Genomic DNA, 23,142 nt, shown 5'->3' with positions numbered 1-23,142 from the left:
TGGAAAACTTCCCTAATATCATGAAAAATGAAAAGCTGACCATCCAAGAGTCTCAGCGAACGCCATATAGGATAGACCCCAAAAGAAAAACACCAAGACATATCATAATCACACTCACTAAAACAAAGACAAAGAAAGAATCCTGAAAGCAGCTGGAGAAAAATGAAAAGTCACATACAGAGGGGAAACAATAAGACTAAGCTCTGATTGCTCGACAGAAATCATGCAGGCAAGAAGGCAATGGGATGACATATATAAAACCTTGAAAGAAAAAAATTGCCAACCAAGAATAATATACCCTGCAAAACTCATTCAAATACGATGGCAAAATTAGGACATTTCCAGATAAACAGAAATTAAGGGAATATGTAAAAACCAAACCAAACTTACAAGAATTATTAAAGGGAGTCCTTTGGTTGGAGAACCAACAACATCAGACAACAGCCTGAATCTAGGACACAAAACCTCATCAGCCAGATATCAACCTAGGTAATGAACTCTCAAGGATGAAACAAAACTAAAAGATCTACAACAGGGAACCAGAGAGGTCAATTGGTAAATGACAACAATGTCAGAACAATGTAAAAGGGGATAGACTATGTAGGTATAGAACTTTCAAATGGAGAGGAAGTCAAGGTGATATCAAGTAATAAAAGACTGGTTCAAACTTAGAAGAATAGGGGTAAATTTCAAGGTAACCACAAAGAAAATTAACAAACCTACTCATCAAAATAAAGAAGGAAAACATAAAGTCTCACTAAACACAAAATCTACAAAAATGGGAAAAAAATACAGAAACAAAAGGAATTCGGCACAGAAGAGTACGAACAAAGAAAATATCAGCACCACAAAAAAAAAAAAAAAACACTACGAGATGACAGCAATAAACTCACACCTATCAATAATAACACTGAATGTAAATGGCTTAAACACACCCATAAAGAGACAGAGAATGACAGAGTGGATTAAGAAACAGGGTCCACCAATATGCTGTCTACAAGAGACACACCTTAGAAACAAAGACATAAATATATTAAAAATCAAAGGATGGAAAAAATATATCAAGCAAACAGCAACTGAAAAAGAGCAAGAGTGGCAATACTAATTGCAGATAAAATAGACTTTAAAACAAAATCTACACAAAAAGAAACAATCTTTGATGATTATGAGAGAGGGGAAGGGTGGGGAGGGAAAAACACTAAGTAAACAATAGAAAAGTAGTAAAACTATGATGAAGGGTAAGACAGTACACAATACTGGCGGAAGCCAGCACAACTTGTCAGAGGCAAGGTCATGGAAGCTCTATAGACACTTCCAAACTCCCTGAGGGATGGAATTACTGGCTGAGGGATGGGTACCATGGTCTTGGGAAACATCTAACTCAACTGGCACAACACAGTTGATAAAGAAAGTGTTCTACATTCTACTTCGATAAGTAGCGTCTGGGGTCTTAAAAACTTTTGAGCGGCCATCTAAGATACTCCATTGGTCTCACCCCATCTGAAGCAAGAAAGAATGAAGAAAACCAAAGACACGAGGGAAAGATTAGTCCAAAGAACTAATGGACCACAAGTACCACAGCTCCACCAGACTGAGTCCAGCACAACTAGATGGTGCTTGGCTACCACCACTGATGGCTCTGACAGGGATCACAATAGAGGGTCCTGGACAGAGCTGGAGAAAAATATAGAACAAAATTCTAACTCACAAAAAAAATAAAAAGCCCAGACTTACTGGTCTGACAGAGTCTGGAGAAACCCCAAGAGTATGGCTCCAGACTCTCTTTTAACTCAGCACTGAAGTCACTCCTGAGGTTCTCCCTTCAGCCAAAGGTTACACAGGCACATAAAACAAAATGAGACTAAACAGGCACTCCTGCCTAGGGGCAATGACGAGAAGGCAGGAGGGGACAGGAAAGCTGGTAATGGGGAATCCAAGGTGGAGAAGGAGAGAGTGTTGACATGTCGTGGGGGTGGCAGCCAGTGTCACTAAACAATATGTGTATTAATTGTTTAATGAGAAACTAATTTTCTCTGTAAACCCTCATCTAAAATACACTTAAAAAAAAAAAAACTGACCTAAAAAAAAGAATTGATTTGATGCATTGAACACTAATAACTGAAGACCAGACTAGTTATGGAATGACATCAAGGACATCATACACGAAGAAAGCAAGAGTCATTAAAAAAGACAAGAAAGAAACAAAATACCAAAATGGATGTCAGAAGAGACTCTAAAACTTGCTCTTGAGTGTAGAGTAGCTAAAGCCAATGGAAGAAATGATGAAGTAAAAGAGCTGAACAGAAGATTTCAAAGGGTGGCTCGAGAAGACAAACTAAAGTATTATAATGACATGGAGTTAGAAAATCAAAAAGGAAGAAGATGCTCAGCATTTCTCAAACTGAAAGAACTGAAGAAAAAGATTCAAGCCTCTAGTTGCAATATTGAAGGATTCTGTGGGAGAAATACTGAACGACACAGGAAGCATCAAAAGGAGATGGAAAGAAGACACAGAGTCACTGTACCAAAAAGAATTGGTCAACATTCAGTCATTTCAGAAGGTAGCATATGATCAAGAACCGACAGTACTGGAGGAAGAAATCCAAGCTGCACTGAAGACATTGGCGAAAAGCAAGGCTCCAGGAATTGATAGAATACCAACCGAGATGCTTCAACAAACAGATGCCGTGCTGGAGGTGCTCACTCGCCTATGTTAAGAAGTTTGAAAGACAACTACCTGGCCAAATGACTGAAAGAGATCCATATTTGTGTGCATTCCAAAGAAAGGTGATCCAACCGAATAAGGAAATTATCGAACATTATCATTACAATCACACACAAGTAAAATTTTATTGAAGATCATTCAAAAGCGGTTGCAGCAGTACATCAACAAGGAACTGCCAGAAATTCAAGCCGGATTCAGAAGAGGATGTGGGACAAGGGATATCATTGCTGATGTCAGATGGATCTTGGCTGAAAGCAGAGAATACTAGAAAGATGTTTACCTGTGTTTCATTGTCCATGCAAAGGCATTCGACTGTGTGGATCATAACAAATTATGGATAACATTAGGAAGAGTGGGAATTCCAGAACACTTAATTTTGCTCATGAGGAACCTGTACACAGACCAAGAAGCAGTCATTCAAACAGAACAAGAGGATACTGCGTGGTTTAAAGTCAGGAAGGGTGTGCATCAGGGCTGTATCCTTTCACCATACTTATTCAATCTGTATGCTGAACAAATGATCTGAGAAGCTGGACTATATGAAGAAGAACTGGGCATCAGGATTGCAGGAAGACTCAATAACAGCCTGCAGTATGCAGATGACACAACCTTGCTTACTGAAAGTGAAGGGGACTTGAAGTACTTACTGATGAAGATCAAGGGCTACAGCCTTCAGTGTGGATTACACTTCAACATAAAGAAAACAAAAATCCTCACAACTGGACCAACAAGTGACATCATGATAAGTGGAGAAATATCGAAGTTGTCAAGGATTTCATTTTACTTGAATTCACAGTCAATACCCATGGAAGCAGCAGTCAAGAAATCAAATGATGTGTTGTACTGGGAAAATCTACTGCAAAAGACCTCTTGAAAGTGTTAAAATGCAAGATGTCACTTTAAGGTAAGGACTAAGATGTGCCTGACCCAAGCCATGGTGTTTTCAATCACCTCATATGTGTATGAAAGCTGGACAATGAATAAGGAAGCCTGAAGAAGAACTGATGCCTTTGAATTGTGGTGGTGGCGAATAATATTGAATATACCATAGACTGCCAGAAGAAATGAACAAATCTGTCTTGGAAGAAGTACAGCCAGAATGCTCTTTAGAGGCAAGGATGGCAAGACTTCGTCTCACGTACTTTGGACATGTTATCAGGAGGAACCAGTCCCTGGAGAACAACATCATGCTTGGTAAAGTACAGGGTCAGTGAAAAGAGGGAGACTCTCAACAAGACGTATTAACACAGCAGCTGCAGCAATGGGCTCAAGCATAACGAGGATTGTGAGGATGGTGCAGGACCAGGCAGTGTTTCCTTCTGTTGTACATAGGGTCACTATGATTGGAACCATCTTGATGGCACCTAATAACAACAGAAGAAAGCACAGCCAGGCCTGTGGCACACCGAGCCCTTAAGGTCAGATCCTGCACAGGCTACATAAAATCCCAGGCATTAAGGGTGGTTTGTCTTTCCCAGGGAAGCTGGCCATGACCTCGAGGTTTTTCAGAATTCCTGCTTATAGCACAACATCCCCTCAGACTTCTAACTCCAATATCCAGGTCTTTGCATGACTGGTCATACTTAACCAAAATAAAAGTAAGTTGCATAACCTTCCTTTGAATTTTGATTAACTCAAACCAGTGGAGCCAAAGCCACAGCCGCACGTCTTGCCACTTACTCTCCAATTAGAGGGATGGAGTCCATAAAGTACTTCTGGAAGAAATCCAGCACATCACTACCAGTTAGAAGTTTTTCAAACTCCTCAAATGGCATGAACAAAGTACATGTGAAAGATTTGTTCTGTGAGGAGAAACAAAATAGTGTGAGAGAGAACGGGGCCTGGGGTGATGGAGGCACTGAAGATTGTTCCCTAAACAGCAGTGTGTGATGGTTAAGATTGTGTGTCAGCTTGGCTGGGCCATGATTTTCAGTGTTTTAATGTAATCACTCCCATGATTGACTATACAGTGAGTAGCCAACCAGATGAAAGGGAGTCTCCTTGTGGGTGTGGCCTGCATCTGAATATAAGCAGACATTCTGGCTTTTTGCTCTCTCTGGATCCTGCGGTTGCCTCCTGGGGTCTCATCTCCGGTGCTTGGGAAGTGAGCTGTCAGCTTATCTGCCGAACCTGGGATTCGTCGATCTACACAGCCTGTGAGCGGGAGCCCTGCTCTCCAACCTGCTGATCTTGGGCTTGCTGGCTTCTGCGGCTGCGTGACTTGGAACAGGCCTCTACCCTGATCCACGGACTTGGGATGTTCTAGCCTCTGCAATCTCATGAGCTGTTTCCTTGATATAAATCTCTCTGTCTATATATATTTATACACTTTATTGGTTTTGCTTCTCTAGAGAACCCAGCCTAAGACACAGCACTTCTTGTTGTGACCAAAAGCACCTGGAAGGACTGTCCAGGCAGACAAAAAAGGCATCCTTACTTTCTTCCCTCGTCCTCAAAGCAAGAGCTCTACCAAGTGCCAAAGGGTATTCCCTGACTTCCTGTAAGACTAAACTGTAAACTCCAGCCAGGAATCCCTGGGTAGCGCTAAGAGTTAATGCATTCGGCTGCTAAGTGAAAGGTTGCAGGTTCAAGTCCACCCAGAGGAGCCTCAGAAGAAAGCCCCAGAGATCTACCTCCAAAAAATCAGCTATTGAAAACTCTATGGAATGGTTCTACTCTGACATACATGAGGTTGCCATGTGTCAGAATTGACTTGATGGCAACTGGTAGTGGTAGCAGCCATTTTCCCCAAGTAAATACTATATTTCTTAGATTACTAATAAGTAGGTTGATTTGATTTTTTCTCCTTTCTCTTCTCTGTTTTCTTTTAAGGCAGTATTAATAGACACCAGGCCCCAAGGGGAGCTCTGATGGTGCAGTGGTTAAGAGCTATGGCTGCTAACCAAAAGGTCAGCAGTTTGAGTCCACCAACCACTCCTTGGAAACTCTATGGGACAGTTCTACTCTGTCCTATAGGGTCACTATGAGTCTGAATGGCAACAAGTCTGTCTGTATGTTTGTTTTGCCTTAGGACCCATGCACAGATAGCAGGAGAAAGAAAAAGACCAACCAGAGAAATAAATAGCTATATGATATAGGAACAAAGTCTCTAGGGTCTAATGAAAGAAAAGCCATACTCCTTTTTGATAATGTATATTCCAATGTCCATAGACTTTAAAGGCCGAAAATACTTCCTAATATATAACTGAAATGACTTTTTGGGGAGGCTATTTCCTTCCACACTGTCTTCAGTGGAGATGACAGAGTCAGGCAGCACCACACATAAACTCCCTTTATTAATTCATGTATGTTAAATCTCTTTTCCAAAGGAAATAATTGGAATTCCTTCTGTTTTTTTCCCTCAGTAATCCCAAATTTTCAGTCAGTTAAACAATGAAGAGATTAATTAGCATATACAGATACTAAGCACAAGAGTAAGTAAAGAAAAACATTAATTATAGATGCAAAATTACAGTTGATAAGAAATTCTGTATTACCGTGTTAGGAAGTGCAATCATCATAAAGGTATTTCTAGGCCAAATATGCAGGTAATTAGGTTCCATGGCATGCTGCAGAGGGAAAAAAAAGGAGAGATACATATATTTTATTAGTGGATTAACATAGCACATCTATAAAACTGACTCTGCTTATGTTATAATTGCTTCCATGGCATTTTAAATTAGTATCATATGCACGGTGATACGCCCAACTGTTGCTGCATAAAGTAGAAGTTGTCTTAGAAAATACTCTGTGTTCTGTAATTATAAACTCAACCTCAGGTGAGTTTTTTCTTTTTTTTTAATTGTACTTTAGATGAAGTTTTACGGAACAAACTAGATTCTCATTAAATAATTAGTACATATTTTCAGGTGGATTTTTGATATCAGGTATAATTCAAGATTTGAGAACCTGCTATAAGGTGATTCTCTCTCTCTTTCTTTTATATCCATATCTATACCTATATATATCCCTGGGTGGTGCAAATGGTTAAAGAGCTTGGCTACTAACCGAAAGGGTGGCAGTTTGAGTTTACCCATAGGCCCGTTGGAAGATAGGCCTGGCAATCTACTTCTGAAAAATCAGCCATTGAAAATCCTATGGAACACACTTGTATTCTGACACACATGGGATCTCAATGCATCTAAGTCAACTCCACGGCAACTGTTTATATATAAACATAGTGACCCTATAAGATAGAGTAAAACTGCCCCATAGGGTTTCCAAGGATCAACCGGTGGATTGAAACTGCGCTTTCAACCACTGAGCCACCAGGGCTCCTATATATATATATTTATATATGTATGCATGTATATGTGTGTATATATACATATATACATATACACATACATATCGCCACACACACATATGTAAACAGAAATATATATATGTATGGTGTATAGGTATGTGTGCGTATGTTATTTTATTTTATATTTTACTTTACTTAGAAACTTATTAGAACTTGCGCCAACTAAACATTTCACAAACAAGCCTCTTATCACGTGTTTCCTACAACATAAATAGTGGAGCAGAGTCTTCTCTGTTCAGTGACTTTTTTCAATGCAGCAACAGCCTGAGTAATGAGTAAGTATTGATTGGTTGGCAGATCAATTCAACCAAATAAACCCACTGCCTTCGAGTCGATTCCAACTCATAGTGACCCTATAGGGTTTCCAAGACTGTAAATCTTTATGGAAGCAGACTGCCACATCTTTCTCCTGCGTAGCTGCTGGTAGGTTTGAACCACCAAACTTTTGGTTAGTAGCCAACCACTTTAACCACTTCACCACTAGGGCTTCTTGCTTGGCAGATCAATTGACCTAAAACCCCATTCCCTTGACTTTCCCAGGGATATTATATGTATGAGAAAATGCAATTGATTTTCAAACTATTTTAAGTTTGAATTGCTTTCTACAAATGTTTAGTGAGCACCTTCCATTATCTAAATCTTACACAGTAAGAACAGAACAATGGTGTAGTCTCTTAGCTAACATTTTCACACCGTACTATAATTATTTGTGTCTTAGGCGAGGGAACTGTTTCTTCCTGGCTGTTTCATCCCCAGAGCCCCAAAGAAAGCTCAACACATAGTGAATAACTCTTTGACCTCAAAGATCCTACAGTGCAGTTGAATAGGCAAGATGTATACATATGAAAAGTCAAATAACTTCTCTTTTACAACAATACAAGTGGTAGAAAGGTAATAAGTGATTCGGAACTTGACAAGAAGGTCTTGAGTTTAAGTTTCATGAGCCAAGCAAACATTCCACAAACAAGCCTCTTATCATTTGTTTCCTCTGACATAAATAGTGGACTTCTTTCAGTGCAATAACAGCCTGAGTAAGTATTGATTGCTTGGCAGATCAACCAAACCAAACCAAACCCACTGCCCTGGAGTGATTATTTGTTCACTAAACAAAAGCTGGGAGGTGAGATTAGCTAAGAAAGGAAGGACGGTGGGCTCTAGGTAGACGTGGAGTGGGAGGAGGAGGCTTGCTGAGCCAAGCAGAGGAGGCATGAACTTAATGTTTTAGTTGGGTAGTGAGGAGACCAGCCCGGATAAGGTGACTGTCTTTGCTTTTTTCCCTTGCTATCTTCTGACCATTTCTACAACCTTATTAAACTTCAAAAGCTAAGCAAGGGAGGAGAAATGACATCTGAAATCAATTTTGCTGATCATTTGTTGCAACAGTAAATGAAGCTGCTGATCAAAACCGGTTTGGAAGTTAATATATACCTCCAGTCTTTCTTATTTGCATAGATGGTGGTTTATATGTCAATTTGACATAGCAGGTAGGAACATTTTGATGTTTACACATGTTCCATGACCCAGGAAAATAAACCTTTAAATTTTCAGCTTCTTATATCGCCAGGTCATGCTCTCAACAGACACCCTTATCCAATAGCCTTGCAAGGGTAGGCTTGGCATTATCTCCACTAGTCCCCCCACTACAAGTCCCTCCAAAAAAATCTAAGCAAAAATAGTTTGCTTCCTGCACAAAAGCAGCTTTAAGATGAGTCTTGCACTCAACCCTCAACAACACCCACCCCATGCCCCTCTCAAATATTTACCTTAATCCTGGCACTCATCCAAGCTCCCACCCTCACTCCAACCATCAGAGGTAGAGTAAAAATGTCTGTTGTATATATTACATTAAAAGGTAAGAAGGAACGGAGGGAGGGAGGGAAGGAAGGAAGAAAAGAGAGAAGGAAAGAGGGAAGGAAGGAGAGAAGGGAGGGAAGGAAGGAGAGAAGGGAGGGAGGGAGAAGGGAAGAAAAAGAAAAAGGGAAAAAAGTTTAAAAAAGAAAAAATTTCATAGGATTATTTTGGGGCCATGTCAAAATGTTCCCGTGCCTGGGTCACATTGCTATGTTAAAACAGTGTTTCTTTAAACATTTTGTTTAAAAAAACAATTAACTCTATTCATTATGAATACCTAGAAAATAAATATACATCTAAAATCTACTTTCGCAGGCAGATTCCACTGAAGTCTGGGATAATTTTCCCACAGAACCCTGTTGCTATTACATACAACAATGGTGAGTCCATCACAATGGAACAAAGTGCTGGTGCACATCAGGGGCAGTGCCTAGGAATCAAGTCTGAGTCTCCCTCATGGAAGGTGAGCATTCTACCACTGAACCACCACTACCCCCTTCAGTAGAACCTTACTATGCTAAAATCCAGAATTATCAGCTCCTGGCCTGTCAGAACAGGGCCCACTTGAAAACACTAAAATAAGCATTTGAAAAATTAGTAAATATATTTTTGATTGGGAAGAAGGAATAGAAAAAAATGAAATGTTAGAATATGAATTTGACTGGCTAGTGTATCTGTTAGTATATAACATTAATATCCTAAATTGACTAGCTATTTTACAGATGTCTGAATTTCATATAAGACAGATTAAATCAGTCCCTTAAAAATGGATGGTTTATATGCAATGCAATTATTTAACTAACATTGTTTACTTATCCTTAATTCTAAGCCAAGCCTTATTACTTCTGTTGGTACTTTACTTTTCCTTCATAAGTTCCTACATCTATCTGCTTATGGATCATGTAAGAATACATGTGTCACTTATTTGCCTTAGGTCACATATGGTTAAACAGTGGGAACCAGGAAATGAGAAAAACACAGTTGACTTTTGCAACAAATTGCTATTCACTTTATTTAATAATTATTAGATTTAATCATGATTATAAGAACTTTGTCAGTATAGCAGAGAATTGATTTCCAACCTGTTTTTTTTCTCCCAAGACAAATGACATTCTTATGTAAGACATATCCCCTAGGTGTTTCCATTAGGGTGGTTGTAGCTCCTGTCCTTTCTTTCCCACTCAAGAAAACATGTCAGAAGTTAAGGAAGTGAGAGTTATATTATTAAAGAGATAACTATACATCCAATTTATCATTAGTTGGAAAGCATTTGTGGCAAACCTCAAAACTGATCAAGACATGCTTCTGAGAAGCACTGAACTAGAATGTGTTTCTACACTGTTATGGGGATGGGGATAGCCTCTGCTAAGGGGACGAGAAGGGGAAATGACTTACATCTCCATTCTTAGGTGGTATAGTCAACTCCATGTACCCATGAGGAATGTATTGCTGACTGTAATCAAAGCGGGGTTTCTTCATGAGGTGGCTTCTGACAGTTGAGTAGGCTCCATCACATCCTACAATGAGGTCACAAGTGACATCTGTAGGAACTTTGTTGGATCTGAAAAATAAAATGAGCCATCAAGAAAAATGTCTAATGGTAAAAATGATGTACCTCTACTTGGGCATGGAAAGTCGTGATTCAATGGGTAACTCAGAAGACTCACTCTTACATGTCTGACTTAGAGCTTTGAGATGACAGTCTATAAAATTGAGGTTACAATACTTGTCTCAATTATGGGTTTGCGTATGAGAATGAGAATGATACACAACCACGCTGATTAATAAAGATGTGCGAGGCCATAGGAGTGTGACTAAGAGTTGAGCTCTCTGTTTGAAGGAAGAGAATATTGAAAAGAGGTCAAGGTGTTCCAATAGCGGGAATGTATGAACAATCTCATCACTCCTATTTCCTAGGAGTAATAAATTTAGCTTAAGCTGAGGGTAGCAAAAGAGAATGCACTGTGAGGAGGGAAAGACAGGGAGAGAAGAGAATTTTGGATACTAACACAATAAGTTTAAATATATTATTCTGGGAAAAGGGGGGAAAATAATTTTTTTTTTCCATTAGGAGGATGATGTATAAGAAGTGGCAATTTAAGAAAACTCACTGGGCAGTGGATGTATTGAAGTGGAGGCAGAAAGACAGACTGGAGGGGAAAACAGGGACCAGATGGTTGCAATATCCTATGTGTGCAAGGATAAGAGTCTGAACTACTGTGTGCTGCAGAAAGGAAAGGAAGGCATAGATTCTAAAGCCAGTAGGAAGTAAGAAAGACTGGAGAGGGTTTATAGATTTCATTTTACAGGAGAAAGTAGATAAAAAGGACACATCAGGAATGAATCTGGCTTTTTTGGGTAGTAGTACTAGGGAAGTCCACAACCCATTTGTTAGTTTGTCATACTATGGTGGCTGCCTGTTGCTACAATGCTGGAAGCTATGCCACTAATATTTCAAATGCCAGCAGCATCACCCATGGTGGACAATTATCAGTGAAGCTTTTAGACTAAGACAAAATAGGAAGAAAGGTCTAGTGATCTATTTCCAAAAATTAATGAAAACCCTACAAATCACAACAGGATACTGTCCAATATAGTGCTGGAAGATGAGTCCCCTAGGTTGGAAGGTATTCAAAATTCACAGTGGCCACAACAATGGACTTGAGCATAGCAACGATCGTGAAGATGGCACAGGACCGGGCAACATTTCATTCTGTTGCCCATAGGGCAGCCATGAGTTAGAGCTGACTCAACAGCAACTAATAACAACAGTTAGGGAAGCCAGGAATAGGATGCGTTTTGGGAGAAATAGATAATCAAGGTTTTAGATGCATTTAAGATAATGGCAAGACATATCGATGAAGATGTTTACGGCAAAAAGACAAAGGACTGAGGATGAGGATAGAGGCCTGGGCTGGAGAAGTTCCTTTTAAAGATATGAATTTACAAATGGTTTTTAAATCCATTATGTACCCCAAAAGCAGAATATGAGGCTTGGAATCAGTCAAGGAGAGGCAGAAAAATAGCCTCCAGAAACAGGTGAGGAGAACTAGGACAGTGGAGGATGACATATCATTTCAAGGGAGGAAAGAGTTTGAAAAAGAACCTGGTCACCAGTATTGAATACTCTAGGAAGCTGAATAAGCATGAGTCAGAAGTTATCTAAGGTCTATGTTAAAATTTAAAATACCTTGAATCTAAAAATGATGTGAATTACCCTTTTAGTAATTATTTAAGCCTTTCAAAAGAGCCAAAGAACAAAGTTTACGGATTAGTGTTCTATTCCAACCCTTTACCCCTGAAGTAAAAAGCCTGACCCAGCAATTACCCAAGCACTGTGATCACTCCTTCTTCAGGAGTACATTTTAACAGTCTGTGGCCAAAGTGCACCTTCGCATTGGGGTATTTCTCAACAGCTGAAGAAACAAAGAGAGAAAAAAAACAAAGAGAAACACAATTTTAATTTTTCTTTCTCTAAACTAAATGGAAATATTAATCATTTTCTGAGAACAGTATAATAGGATTTCTTATTCACAATGTAAAAATGAATTAGTCATAATGATAATTTGACAAATATTTGTCAAATGTTCTCTATAATTTGGTAGTAAAGCAGATTCATAAAAGTCAGTTATTCTTGTCTCAAAAAAAATTCAGCTGTTCCATTATGTAAACTCTTACATCACTGTAATTGTTGGCACCATGGGAAAGAAGCAAGCACCACCAATTTTTCAAGTTGCTTCTGTCTAGAGTAGACAAGTACCTGGAGGACTCAGTGCTTATGGGACACTGAGCTTCTGTTAAGAGTGATAGTATAATTTGGAAATGGACAAGGGTGATAGTTGAACACATGATGAACATAATTAATGTCAAGGAATTGTACATGTAAAGATTGCTGAGAAAGCAAATGTTTTGTTACCTATATATTTACCACAATAAATTTTTTTTTCATAAAAATGAAGTTGCCTCTAATTTAAGGCATTATTTGTGATTGCAAATATTCAGCCAAACTCTTTCCTCGTATTATGCCTGTCTCTCAATCTCTTTTTAGCAAGTCCTCTGGATTTCAGATTCAAGTTTTCATGAATGTAGATTATTGATACTAGATCATTCTGGCATCTAACAATGGAACTGGATGGAAAAAATAAATAAATGAGAATCCTTGAAACTTTTCAATAAATAGAAACAAATTATTTTAGCGATTTTTCATTTGCCTGCTAATACTCATTAAAATTTAGTTCTTCTGAACTATTAATTATGGTCTTGTAGTAAAATATGACTCAACCGAATTCTATTTTGTCCCTATTGGAAAATGTTGAGTACTCTGACCCTTTCAAGTGCTTGAAATGTGGCTAGTCTCATTTAAGGATGCATTGCACACACTGGATTTTGACAACTTAGATCCAAAAAAAAAAAAGAATAAAAATGTTTCATCAATAACTTGGTCATATTGATTGAACATCGAAATGATAGTATTTTGGATATATTGGGTTAAATCAAATATATGATTAAAATTAATTTCCCTGGTTTCTTTCTAGTTTTATTAATATGGTTAATATAAAGTTTATAAGTATACATGTGGCTTGCGTTTATGGCCACATATCGGACGGCACTGCTCTAGAAGATCCTCAAAGCAAACTAGATTATCAAACTCACTTGGTCACATATCCTATTTTTATATTGTTTTGTTTAACAATTACTAACACCCAACACAACTAGTAAACCATGAAACAATCCTATGTGAATGCTGATGCTGGGGGGAAATGATTTAGTTACAATGTTTTCAGAGGAGAGTCTGTTCAGTTAAGGAGGAATGAACATTTAAAATAGATTGAACATGTGGAATGGGTGGCTCACACATTCCATCCTGCATAAAGGAATAAAGCTTTCTATGCAGAATAGGGAGCCATGGTGATGCAACCGTTAAGCGCTTGGCTGCTAACCAAAAGGTTGGCCATTTGAACACACCGAGCCCCGCCGTGGGAGAAAGACCTGGTGATCTGCTACAGTAAAGATTACAACCAAAAAAACCGTATGGGGCAGTTCTGTTCTGTCATGATGTGGGGTCGCTATGAGTTGAAAATGACTCAACAGCACCCAACAACCACATATGCTGAATTAAGTTTCGGAGTCAAGAGAGTCAACATTCACTTTATTAACATAATTTATAGCATTTATAAATTGCATGCTGGGTGGCACATTCCTAATGAAAAACAGGGGAGCTTCTGATTTGCACATCAAGATTGTGTCCTTTCCCGTGTTTTACCTCTATAGAATTAGCAGATGTTTTGCAGATAATATTGGAGGCAGTCACTGTTGTGGTTAATTGTATGGACTTTGGAAGAAAGGAGTCTCAAATTCAAATCCAGATGCTGCGACTTATTGACAGTGTGATCTAACCTCTCTAAGCCTGCATTTCATCATCAGGAAAACTGATAAACATAATTCCCACCTCACATAGTTGTTGGGGGGATGGGTTATAAAAACAAAGCATATAAAGCACTTAACCTAGTGCCTGGGACCTCAGTGAATGTTTGCTATCATTTTTATCTTAATCAATTCAAAGGATGCTATAAAGGGATTGTTTTAGGTCGACATGAGCCAGAATCGACTTGATGGCAACCAACAACAAGCTACTTTTTCTCTAAAAGCTATTTTGTGGTTCATTTGTTTTCTTAAGATCAACCTGAATACATCTAACAAACTAGCCCACTCCCACCCATCTACCCATCCAAAAGACAATCTTACAAACATAACTAAAGAAATGGACTTAATAGTGATAATAACCTTATTTTCTAAGTGCCTAGTGAATCAACTAGAGTGACTTTCCCTATCACACTCTTCCTCCCAATACAATTCAGTTCAATCCAATAGACATATTGCAAACTCACTCTGCGTAGGGGGCCGTGGAGAAACAAAAATATATCTTGTGGAACCTTTGCTCTCTAAAGGATCACAGGCTACTGAACTGCATCAAGAAGACTGGTTAAAAAAATAGTAGAAATACTCAAGTGGCATGTTCTGCTGGAAATGAGTCTGTTTAGTACAAATGCTGACGAGGATAAAAAGCTATTATGACCCACACTTAAACTTACTAAGGAGTACATAGGATATGATTGGATTGATTATCCAACCTACAAATTTAATTTGCAAACCAGTGACTTTTCCATTAATGGCTAGGCCTTTTTAATTACTCAAATTAGAAACCTCAGAGTCATATCTTACGCTTTCCCCTTTATCCAGCCCCTATCCAGACCCGTTGCCTTCTAGTCAATTCAGACTCATGGTGACCCTGTGTGTGCCAGAGTAGGCTTGTGCTCCATACTAACCCCCTATACCCCTATCTATTTGAACTACAGATATCATGAATCGACACTCTCTCCTCCAACTACATTGCTACAGCTTCGGTTCAGGGCTTCATGATCACACACAGGGATTATGGCAAGGGCTTAGCGACTTGAGGCCTTCTACCACCCTCCACAATGAGGCATTGATTGGTTGGTTGGTTCAGTGGTAGGATACTTGCCATTCATGCTGGAGACTTGGGTTCAATTCCTGGGCTGCATCACCCATCCATACTCTGGACTGGGCTAAGTTTTTTTTCATTGTGCTGAGTTGGCCCCCAACAGCAACAATCACCCTCTGTGCTACAGCTTTTCATTTTTCTGAAGTGCAAGTCTAATATGTTCCTTATTGTTTGAGATGTGTATGTTGTTCCACTAGACTATGAGTTCTCCAACAGGGGAGAGAGTTCTTGCTCATTCAGTTAGAAGACAATGGAAATTCAGTAAGTGTAGAACAAATGATTTTTATTTAGATAATTAATAAGAAAAAGAGACACCAGAGGATGTATCATGACTAGTTTTCAAGAAGGACTTTGCAATATACGTAGTCTTGTTCTTTTTTTTAAAAATTTTTTTATTGTTGTAGTTTAAATGAAGTTTACATTTCAGGTTAGTCTCCCATACAAAAATTTATACATGCATTGTTATGTGACCTAATTGCTCTCCCCATACTGTGACAGTACACTTCTCCTTTCCACCCCTGATTCCCCATGTCCATTCAACCAGCTCCTAACCCTCTCTGCCTTCCCATCTCACCTCCAGACAGAAGCTGCCCGTTTAGTCTCTTGTATCTACTTGAGCTAAGAGGCACACTCCTCACGAGTATAGCTTTATGTCCCACAGTCGGTCTTGTTCTTAATATTCCATAAAAAGGAATAGTAGACAAATCCCAATAAATCACGTGACAAGATTAGTCTTGAATGCTTTACTCAAAATGACAACTGGTAAATAAAAGCATTAGACTTACCAGTCAATAGATCCTTGTTTAGGTTTTCTCTGCTGATAGAAAGAATATACTGCAAGAAAAATACAGTAAATACTGCTTATTTGGAGAGAATGAACCAAGATAGTTCTAAGTTATTCACTCAGCAATGGGAAATATTTGTTGTTTAGCAGAAGGTTGCCGAGGTTAGTTTTATAATCATTTAGCTAAGTGGCTCTTTTTTATTTGTTTGCTTTTAAGCACTTAAACCAAATACGTATAACGCAATGCCCAACTTTACACTTAGGCTTTTTCAAAGTTTGATACCATAAAAACCAAACCCTACTCTTATATCAAAATACTATTTTCACTACGATAGGAGTTTTGTCAGTTATCACTGGCAACAAATCATAATTCTCATATTTTTAATCTTAGGTATCCAAGTTTAGGAAAACCTCAGTAATGACAGCATCACTAGAATAAATGTACTATTTCCCAAGTGGACTACATTGAAGGACTTCGCTTCTGTGTAGAAGTTGTGAGTGTGGTGGTAGTGGTGGGGATGGGAGTTGGTAGATATAGGATCAACCCTGGCTGGGACACACGTTGTTGGTTGTATCTGATTTTATAGAACAATTCATCAGAGCTGTCTTGTTCATTAGGCCCAATAGCTGCAATGTCTAGAGCCCACAATACTTCTAAAAAAAAAAAAAAAAACCACTGCGGTCGAGTCAGTTCCGACTCATAGTGGCCCTACAGGACAGAGCAGAACTGCCCCATAGAGCTTCCAAGGAGCACCTGGTGGATTCGAACTGCTGACTTTTTGGTTAGCAGCCAAGCTCTTTAACCACTTCACCACCAGGGTTTCCCCACAATACTTCTAGGGGTCGACAAAAATATTTTTTAATTTACTTAAATTTAGAAGGAAAAATGAAAGTAATAATAATAATAAATATACAATAATGAATACAGTCTGGATTATATTCACCTTTATATCACACATTCATAAAATCTCATTATTAATATTTAATTTTTTTTAAAGGAAAGGGGTCCATGAAGGCAAATGTGCTTAGGGCCCATGAAAGTCACAATTGTTGTTGTTAGTTGCCATCATTTCAACTCTGACTCATGGCAACCCTATGTACAACGTAACAAAATGTCCCCCAGTCCTATGCTATCTTCATGATCATTGGCGTGTTTGAATGCAGTGTTGTATTTTGAGTGCCTTCCAGCCTAGGGAGCTCATCTTCCAGCACTATGTCAGGCAGTATTCTGTTGTGAATTGATAATGTTTTCATTGACTAATTTTCAGAAGTAGATTGCTAGGTCCTTCTTCCTAGTCTGTCTTAGTCTGGAAGCTCTGCTGAAACCTGTCCACCATGGGTGACCCTGCTGATATTTGAAAAACTAGTAGCAGAGCTTCCAGCATCACAGCAACACGCAAGCCACCACAGAAGGACAAACTGACAGACGGGTGGGCAAGTCACAGTGCAATTCAGGGTGAATCTACTGCTTAAAAAATTTAAAGCATATAATTTTCCAAACTATAAAACATCACAATATGTAACATAAATATGCTAATTTCTGACTCTTCACTGCATTCAAAAGTAGAAGTTGTTAAAAAAAAACAGCTAAATCTATACTTGGTGTAAAAATAACTTGGTCTTGCTCCAGTGACAATGACTGAGAAGCTTCCTGTGTCTTTGCTGTAAATTAAAGTTAACAGAGGCCTTGAATATCCTGCCTCATAGTTCTTTTTTCTAGACTTCTGCATTACTAATCACCGCATCTCCATGGAAACCGGGTTTGTTGTACAAAGTATGCTAGGAAACATTCAAATCATGAAGAATCATTCATGAGGGGGAATATTCTTTCTGGTTCTGTTCTCAAATGTGATTGACATCTGCCTCGTCTGAGAAGTGACAGATGCATGGGTCTTGCAGAGACACCAGGGAGTGTCTCTATTCAGCCAACCCCGTGTCTTTGGACAGTATTGTACATAACCAAAAAGTAGTCCTCCCATTAAATCTCTTTTCTCTAATACTTCATATGATAAATCGTTTTATGAAGAATAAATAGGGAATGAAGAATAAATCAGAATAAGAATAAATAGGTCAAGAGCTACAAAGTGACCCTTGTGACAAAAAAATACAAGCTAAAGGAGGTTGGATAATCTCTTTTGGAGATTTGTAAGACAATAGTTGCAGTTCCAACTTTTTCAAATGTATTAGAAAAAAGTGGATAATTTCTATACCCCAAATGCCTTCAAGTGAGAATGTTTCCCAGTAAAGGAGATACCCTTTACTCTTTACAGGAGTGTCTTGTGAGATTTGGGAGGTTAGGAGTAAGAACTGGGGAGGTCGAAGCTGCTTTGTGTATTAAAGGATATTTTGATAGTTTCCAGGGCAGTTTGCCAGGGAGTGTGAGAAATCAGCAGCACAGGTAGAGTCTGGAGATCAATGAGAGAAAGGGCAGAGAAAAAAACATCTGGAAGAAGGAGGGTCAGGGGATGTGGTCAGAAGGATTTTGGAGTTCAAATTTTGCGCATTAGGGATTTGTAAATTGTTTGGTGTGCTGTGTGCAATGTGATCTCTCCAGAGATCATGCGTCTTTTCAGTGGGTGGTGTTTGTAGAAATTTGTGGAAGGAGGGAAAGGGATGAATTTCAAGTCCAGATCAATATAGTACAGAACCAGCACCTTGTGTGAAGGAGTGAGCAGCCAAGAGGAAGAGAAGGCCAAGAGAAGGTAGGCCCCCTGATGATTTGTAGAAATCCTGGGGTCACGGGGACAGTTTTGGCTTCCACAAGCTGTGGAATTGAGTGGTTCAAAGTCTCATGTCAATCTTCAGGGGCATGGGGCCCTGTGTTCCACGGAGTTGTTATAAAAGTAATGATGCAAACTGAAGAAAGAGTACAGCTGTAAATTTAGCATTAGCTCAGGTCTTAAGAATGAAAAGTTGGCAGAATTGGTAGGGAGGGACCATTTCCTCCCTCTTCTAAGGTATTGAAGACTCCAAAATGGGAACTCCCACCAACGCTTTCACTCTTTTGGGAACTTACTAGTAAAGAAGCTTTGCCTCCCCACCCACCCCCAGCCTCCCACTTGCTCTCTGTTTCTCCTTCTTTTTCATGGTAATGGTGCTGAGGTAGCCAATTTTGGTCTCAGATCCAAGTCATTCTCCTCATCTAGCTCTTCTGATCTTTTGAACCTAAAATTACGCCTTTGTCTATTTATACTTTGGTGTTTCAATCTCTGGAGGGGAGATGGGCATGATTAATTGGACTTCCTCAAGCCCAGCACATTCCATGTTAATCCAAGAGAAAGGTGGGATGATTATTACAAGTCATTCTCAATTTAGTCAAAGAAATAAATGTAACTAGGCAATACTGCCCAGTGTTCCCATGAAGACCTCAATTTGTGGACAATTAGAAAGGACGTAATCATCTGAAGTTGTTCATACACCTAAAGGTGGCTCAGTGGCCTTTCATGCCCTCCTTTCCACTGCCAGGCTCATGCGTTAAGACTCTGTGCCTATGTTTGTATAATGCCAAAATAATCAGGTAATTATTTTTAAGGAAGTCATTAAATAGAAAATTTTGATCCCCCCTTCCACACACACATCAAAACCCTTCCTTGTTTGCACATTTTACTTCTCAACCACTTTTATCATCACAAAGATCTTGCTTTTATGAGCTTATGTGCTTTATCTGTTTGCTACTCAAAGTATCGCCCATGGACCAGCAACAGGGATACTTTCTGGGAGTGCAGGTGGAATACACAATTCTATCCTCCACCCAGCCCACTGAACAGACTCTGCATTTGAATGGATCCCCAGGTGAGTTAGAGAAGTGCTGATCTAGTAGCAATGGAAGTTCTGTGGAAAGTCAGAGACTCAGAAAAATATGAACCTTCCTTAATATAATGAGGCTTTGCTGGCTAAGGAGTCCCTGGGAGGTGCAAATGGTTCATGCATTCGGCTGCTAACCTTAAGTTCCCAGAGGCACCTGGGTAGAAAGCCCTGGTGATCTACTTCCGAAAAATTAGCCAATGAAAACCCTATGGAGCACAGTTCTACTCTGACACACATGGGGTTGCCATGAGTTGGAATCGATGGCAACTCGTTTTGGTTGCTGGATAAAAATAATCAAGTTGGGTTTTTTTTCTTGTTGATGGATGTTTGGTACACTCATTCTCTCTGAAGGAAAGAAACTCAGAAATTATAATTAGATAAAAACGCATACTTTCCCCAGTTCTGTACATTACTGTGTGAAACATAAGAAGAAAAACACAAAGCAGAATAACGAGCTTCTTTTTGTAAACCCTACATCGCCATCAGGCATCTGTAATTTTAGAAATGCTACAGTACTGAATGCATTTCTGGTTTATTCTATACATTCTATTATAAGCAAATTTTGGGCAAGAGAGTTAGAGCAAAGTAACAACATCATAAAACCCTCTCAAGTTGTTCTTGCATATTATACTTGACAGCAAATACAGGGTAATCTTCTCTAATTGAAACGAGGTGGGAGGGAATGGGCTGCCCACACAGAGGGTCAGCATTGCAAAGCACAGAGGCAAGCCTAATAGTGCAAACCATAGTAGCTCACTCTTAATGAATATTTATTATGGGCTGGGCCCTGTCTTAATGTTTCCTGTGAATTAACTTGTTAACTACCATATCGTTCCTGGAGTCTAGACTGAGGCAGGTAGAGTCAAAGACAAGGCTAGAGGAGAAGGGAAGGGTCAACAGGCATCAAGTTCTAGACACTAGACTTTCAAATAACCAAAAAGCAAGCAAGTATGTCTACAGAAAACCTACCTGCGACTTTGTCCCATAGGGAATTGCAGTCTTTTTTCCTGAAAGAGAATGAATCATTCTTGCTCTCATGGGAATACCCTGGGATACAATCTGAAATGAAACCAGAAATAATAATATCAGTTTCTATAACATGGCATCATGCATCAGATGACATTGATTTTAAAATATAATTTTCGATTATTTTCCAAAAAAACTAAAAGATAATGTTAAGGACCATGGAAGCATCCATAAAACCCATTGCCATCAAGTCGACTCTGACTAATTGCGACCCTATAGGACAGAGTAGAACTGTCCCGTAGGGTTTCCAAGGAGCAGCTGGTGGTTTTGAACTGCCAACCTTTTGGTTAGCAGCCAAATGCTTAACCACTGCACAACCAGGACCCCATGGAAGCACAGTACAATGGAAACTCAATGGAAGTATGTTCCTGAAAAATTTTAAGTTATTATTTTTTTTTTCACTTTTAGATATGGACATGACTTAAAGTTTATCTGGACCAATCTAAATATTATTACAGATGGAAGAAAGTGGTTGATTGTCAGAGGCTAAGTGATTTTCTCATGATCACAAAAGGTGAGGAGAAGCAAGGGCTCCTGAAACCCAGTGCAAAGTACACGTACTGCTACTGTGCTTTGGAATAAAATTGTTGAAATGGAAATAGCCTGGACTTATTATTTCAAGAAGTCCCTGGGTGCTACAAACAGTTAACATGCTCGGCTGCTAAAGGAAAGGTTGAAGGTTCTTTTCCACCCAGAGGTGCCTTGGAAGAAAAGCCTGGTGATCTACTTCTGAAAAACCACCTATTGAAAACCCTATGAAACACAGTTCTACTCTGACACACATGCGGTCCCAAGGAGTCAGAGTTGGAGTCAACTCTGTGGCAACCGGTTTATTTCAAAGACATATTATCAGTGACCATAGTACCAAGAAAAAAGTATTACTTTTGTTCAAATATTCTAAATGTAAAATGAGAAGTTCCACAACCTTGAGCACATGAAGAAAATCTATTGCAGGGCCACAGTCCCTTAGCCAAACCCTTGGAGAATTTTTCAAAATTTAAACAGTGTATTTAGTGGCTATTACATAACAGCCAGGGAGGTCTGGGGCACCACCCCATAATAAAACACACTATTTCTATAGCAAAGTATATTTAAACTAAAAAGCATTAGAGAGAAAGAGACCATAGAAAGATTATGCAGCCAAGAGGGTGATGAATAGCTTTCCATTTTCAGAGTGCTTTGGAGGACAGTATTGTAGAGTGCTTTGGAGGACAGTACTGTAGATGAGATTATGAACCTGTATAAGCAAAAGAATGGAGTTCTCCTGTCTCCTCTGATCCTGGGTGCTCCCTCTTCCTGTAGGCAGAGCACCCCCCCATCCTGCTGAAAGCCCAATGTCAAGAGGTCATTGGGTGTGGTTGCAGTTCCTCCGTCCCGCTCTGGTCCCCAAAGGTACTCGAGGGTCAAATGTTCTCCTCATGTCAGATGTAGACATTTGAAAACCTTTATAAAATGAGCTTTCATGCCGAAGTTCTTGGCATTAGATGGGGCTTTAAACCAAGGTGAAATCAAGACCACACAGTCGTTAAAATGGAAAATGCGTTAATAAGTTACCTGATCTTCTAGGCCAATGGCTTTCAAGGCTTGTCGTCCTCTGTAAGACAGGGCCAAGTTAATGCTTCTTCCACGTGCAAGTTTAGCCACTCGAAGATCTAAGACATTGGAAGCAGACTCCATGTTACATATACTTCCTCATAGCATAGTACAAAATGAGCATATTTTACCTGAAGAATTGGTACATTCAGAACCAAATTAAAAGGTCTTGTTGACTCTTCTAAAGAAAATGTGAATTGTATTAAATTTATATTAAATTTAAATATCTGGGGTTTCAAAAACTCTAATAGTGCTCTTTTTTAAAAAAACATTTTTATTAAAATTTTTTTTATTCAGAAAGTCTAAAGACAAAGAGTTTGAAGAATCATAATCACAATCGCACAATGTTTAGGATTTACTTACCTTCCCTAGCTTCATATACATCCACTTGGAAATTCCTCTTTGCAAGGAAGCACGCATTTAATGATCCAACCTAAGAATCAAGAGAATTTTTTTCTGTATTTTTATGTGATTCCATAAATACAGGGAATTTTTTTAGTGACTAAAAATAAGACATTGCGTGCAGC

At 39.0% G+C, this 23,142-nt stretch overlaps 1 protein-coding gene across 1 annotated transcript in view; it reads right to left on the bottom strand.

Moving 5' to 3' along the window:
• KMO (kynurenine 3-monooxygenase) overlaps nt 1-23,142 on the bottom strand; it is a 60,648-nt gene that overhangs the window by 13,204 nt on the left and 24,302 nt on the right. Inside the window, 8 exon segments of the mRNA XM_023730874.1 lie at nt 4,406-4,527; nt 6,223-6,294; nt 10,278-10,443; nt 12,211-12,298; nt 16,191-16,239; nt 20,966-21,055; nt 22,577-22,674; nt 22,979-23,048. Coding sequence (XP_023586642.1) covers nt 4,406-4,527; nt 6,223-6,294; nt 10,278-10,443; nt 12,211-12,298; nt 16,191-16,239; nt 20,966-21,055; nt 22,577-22,674; nt 22,979-23,048 — 755 coding nt within the window.

This window comes from Trichechus manatus, unplaced genomic scaffold (genome assembly GCF_000243295.1).
Source record: "Trichechus manatus latirostris isolate Lorelei unplaced genomic scaffold, TriManLat1.0 scaffold00039, whole genome shotgun sequence".
NCBI lineage: Eukaryota > Metazoa > Chordata > Mammalia > Sirenia > Trichechidae > Trichechus > Trichechus manatus.
Note: the sequence above shows the minus strand (reverse complement) of the source record. Positions and strands in the feature narration are given on the sequence as shown.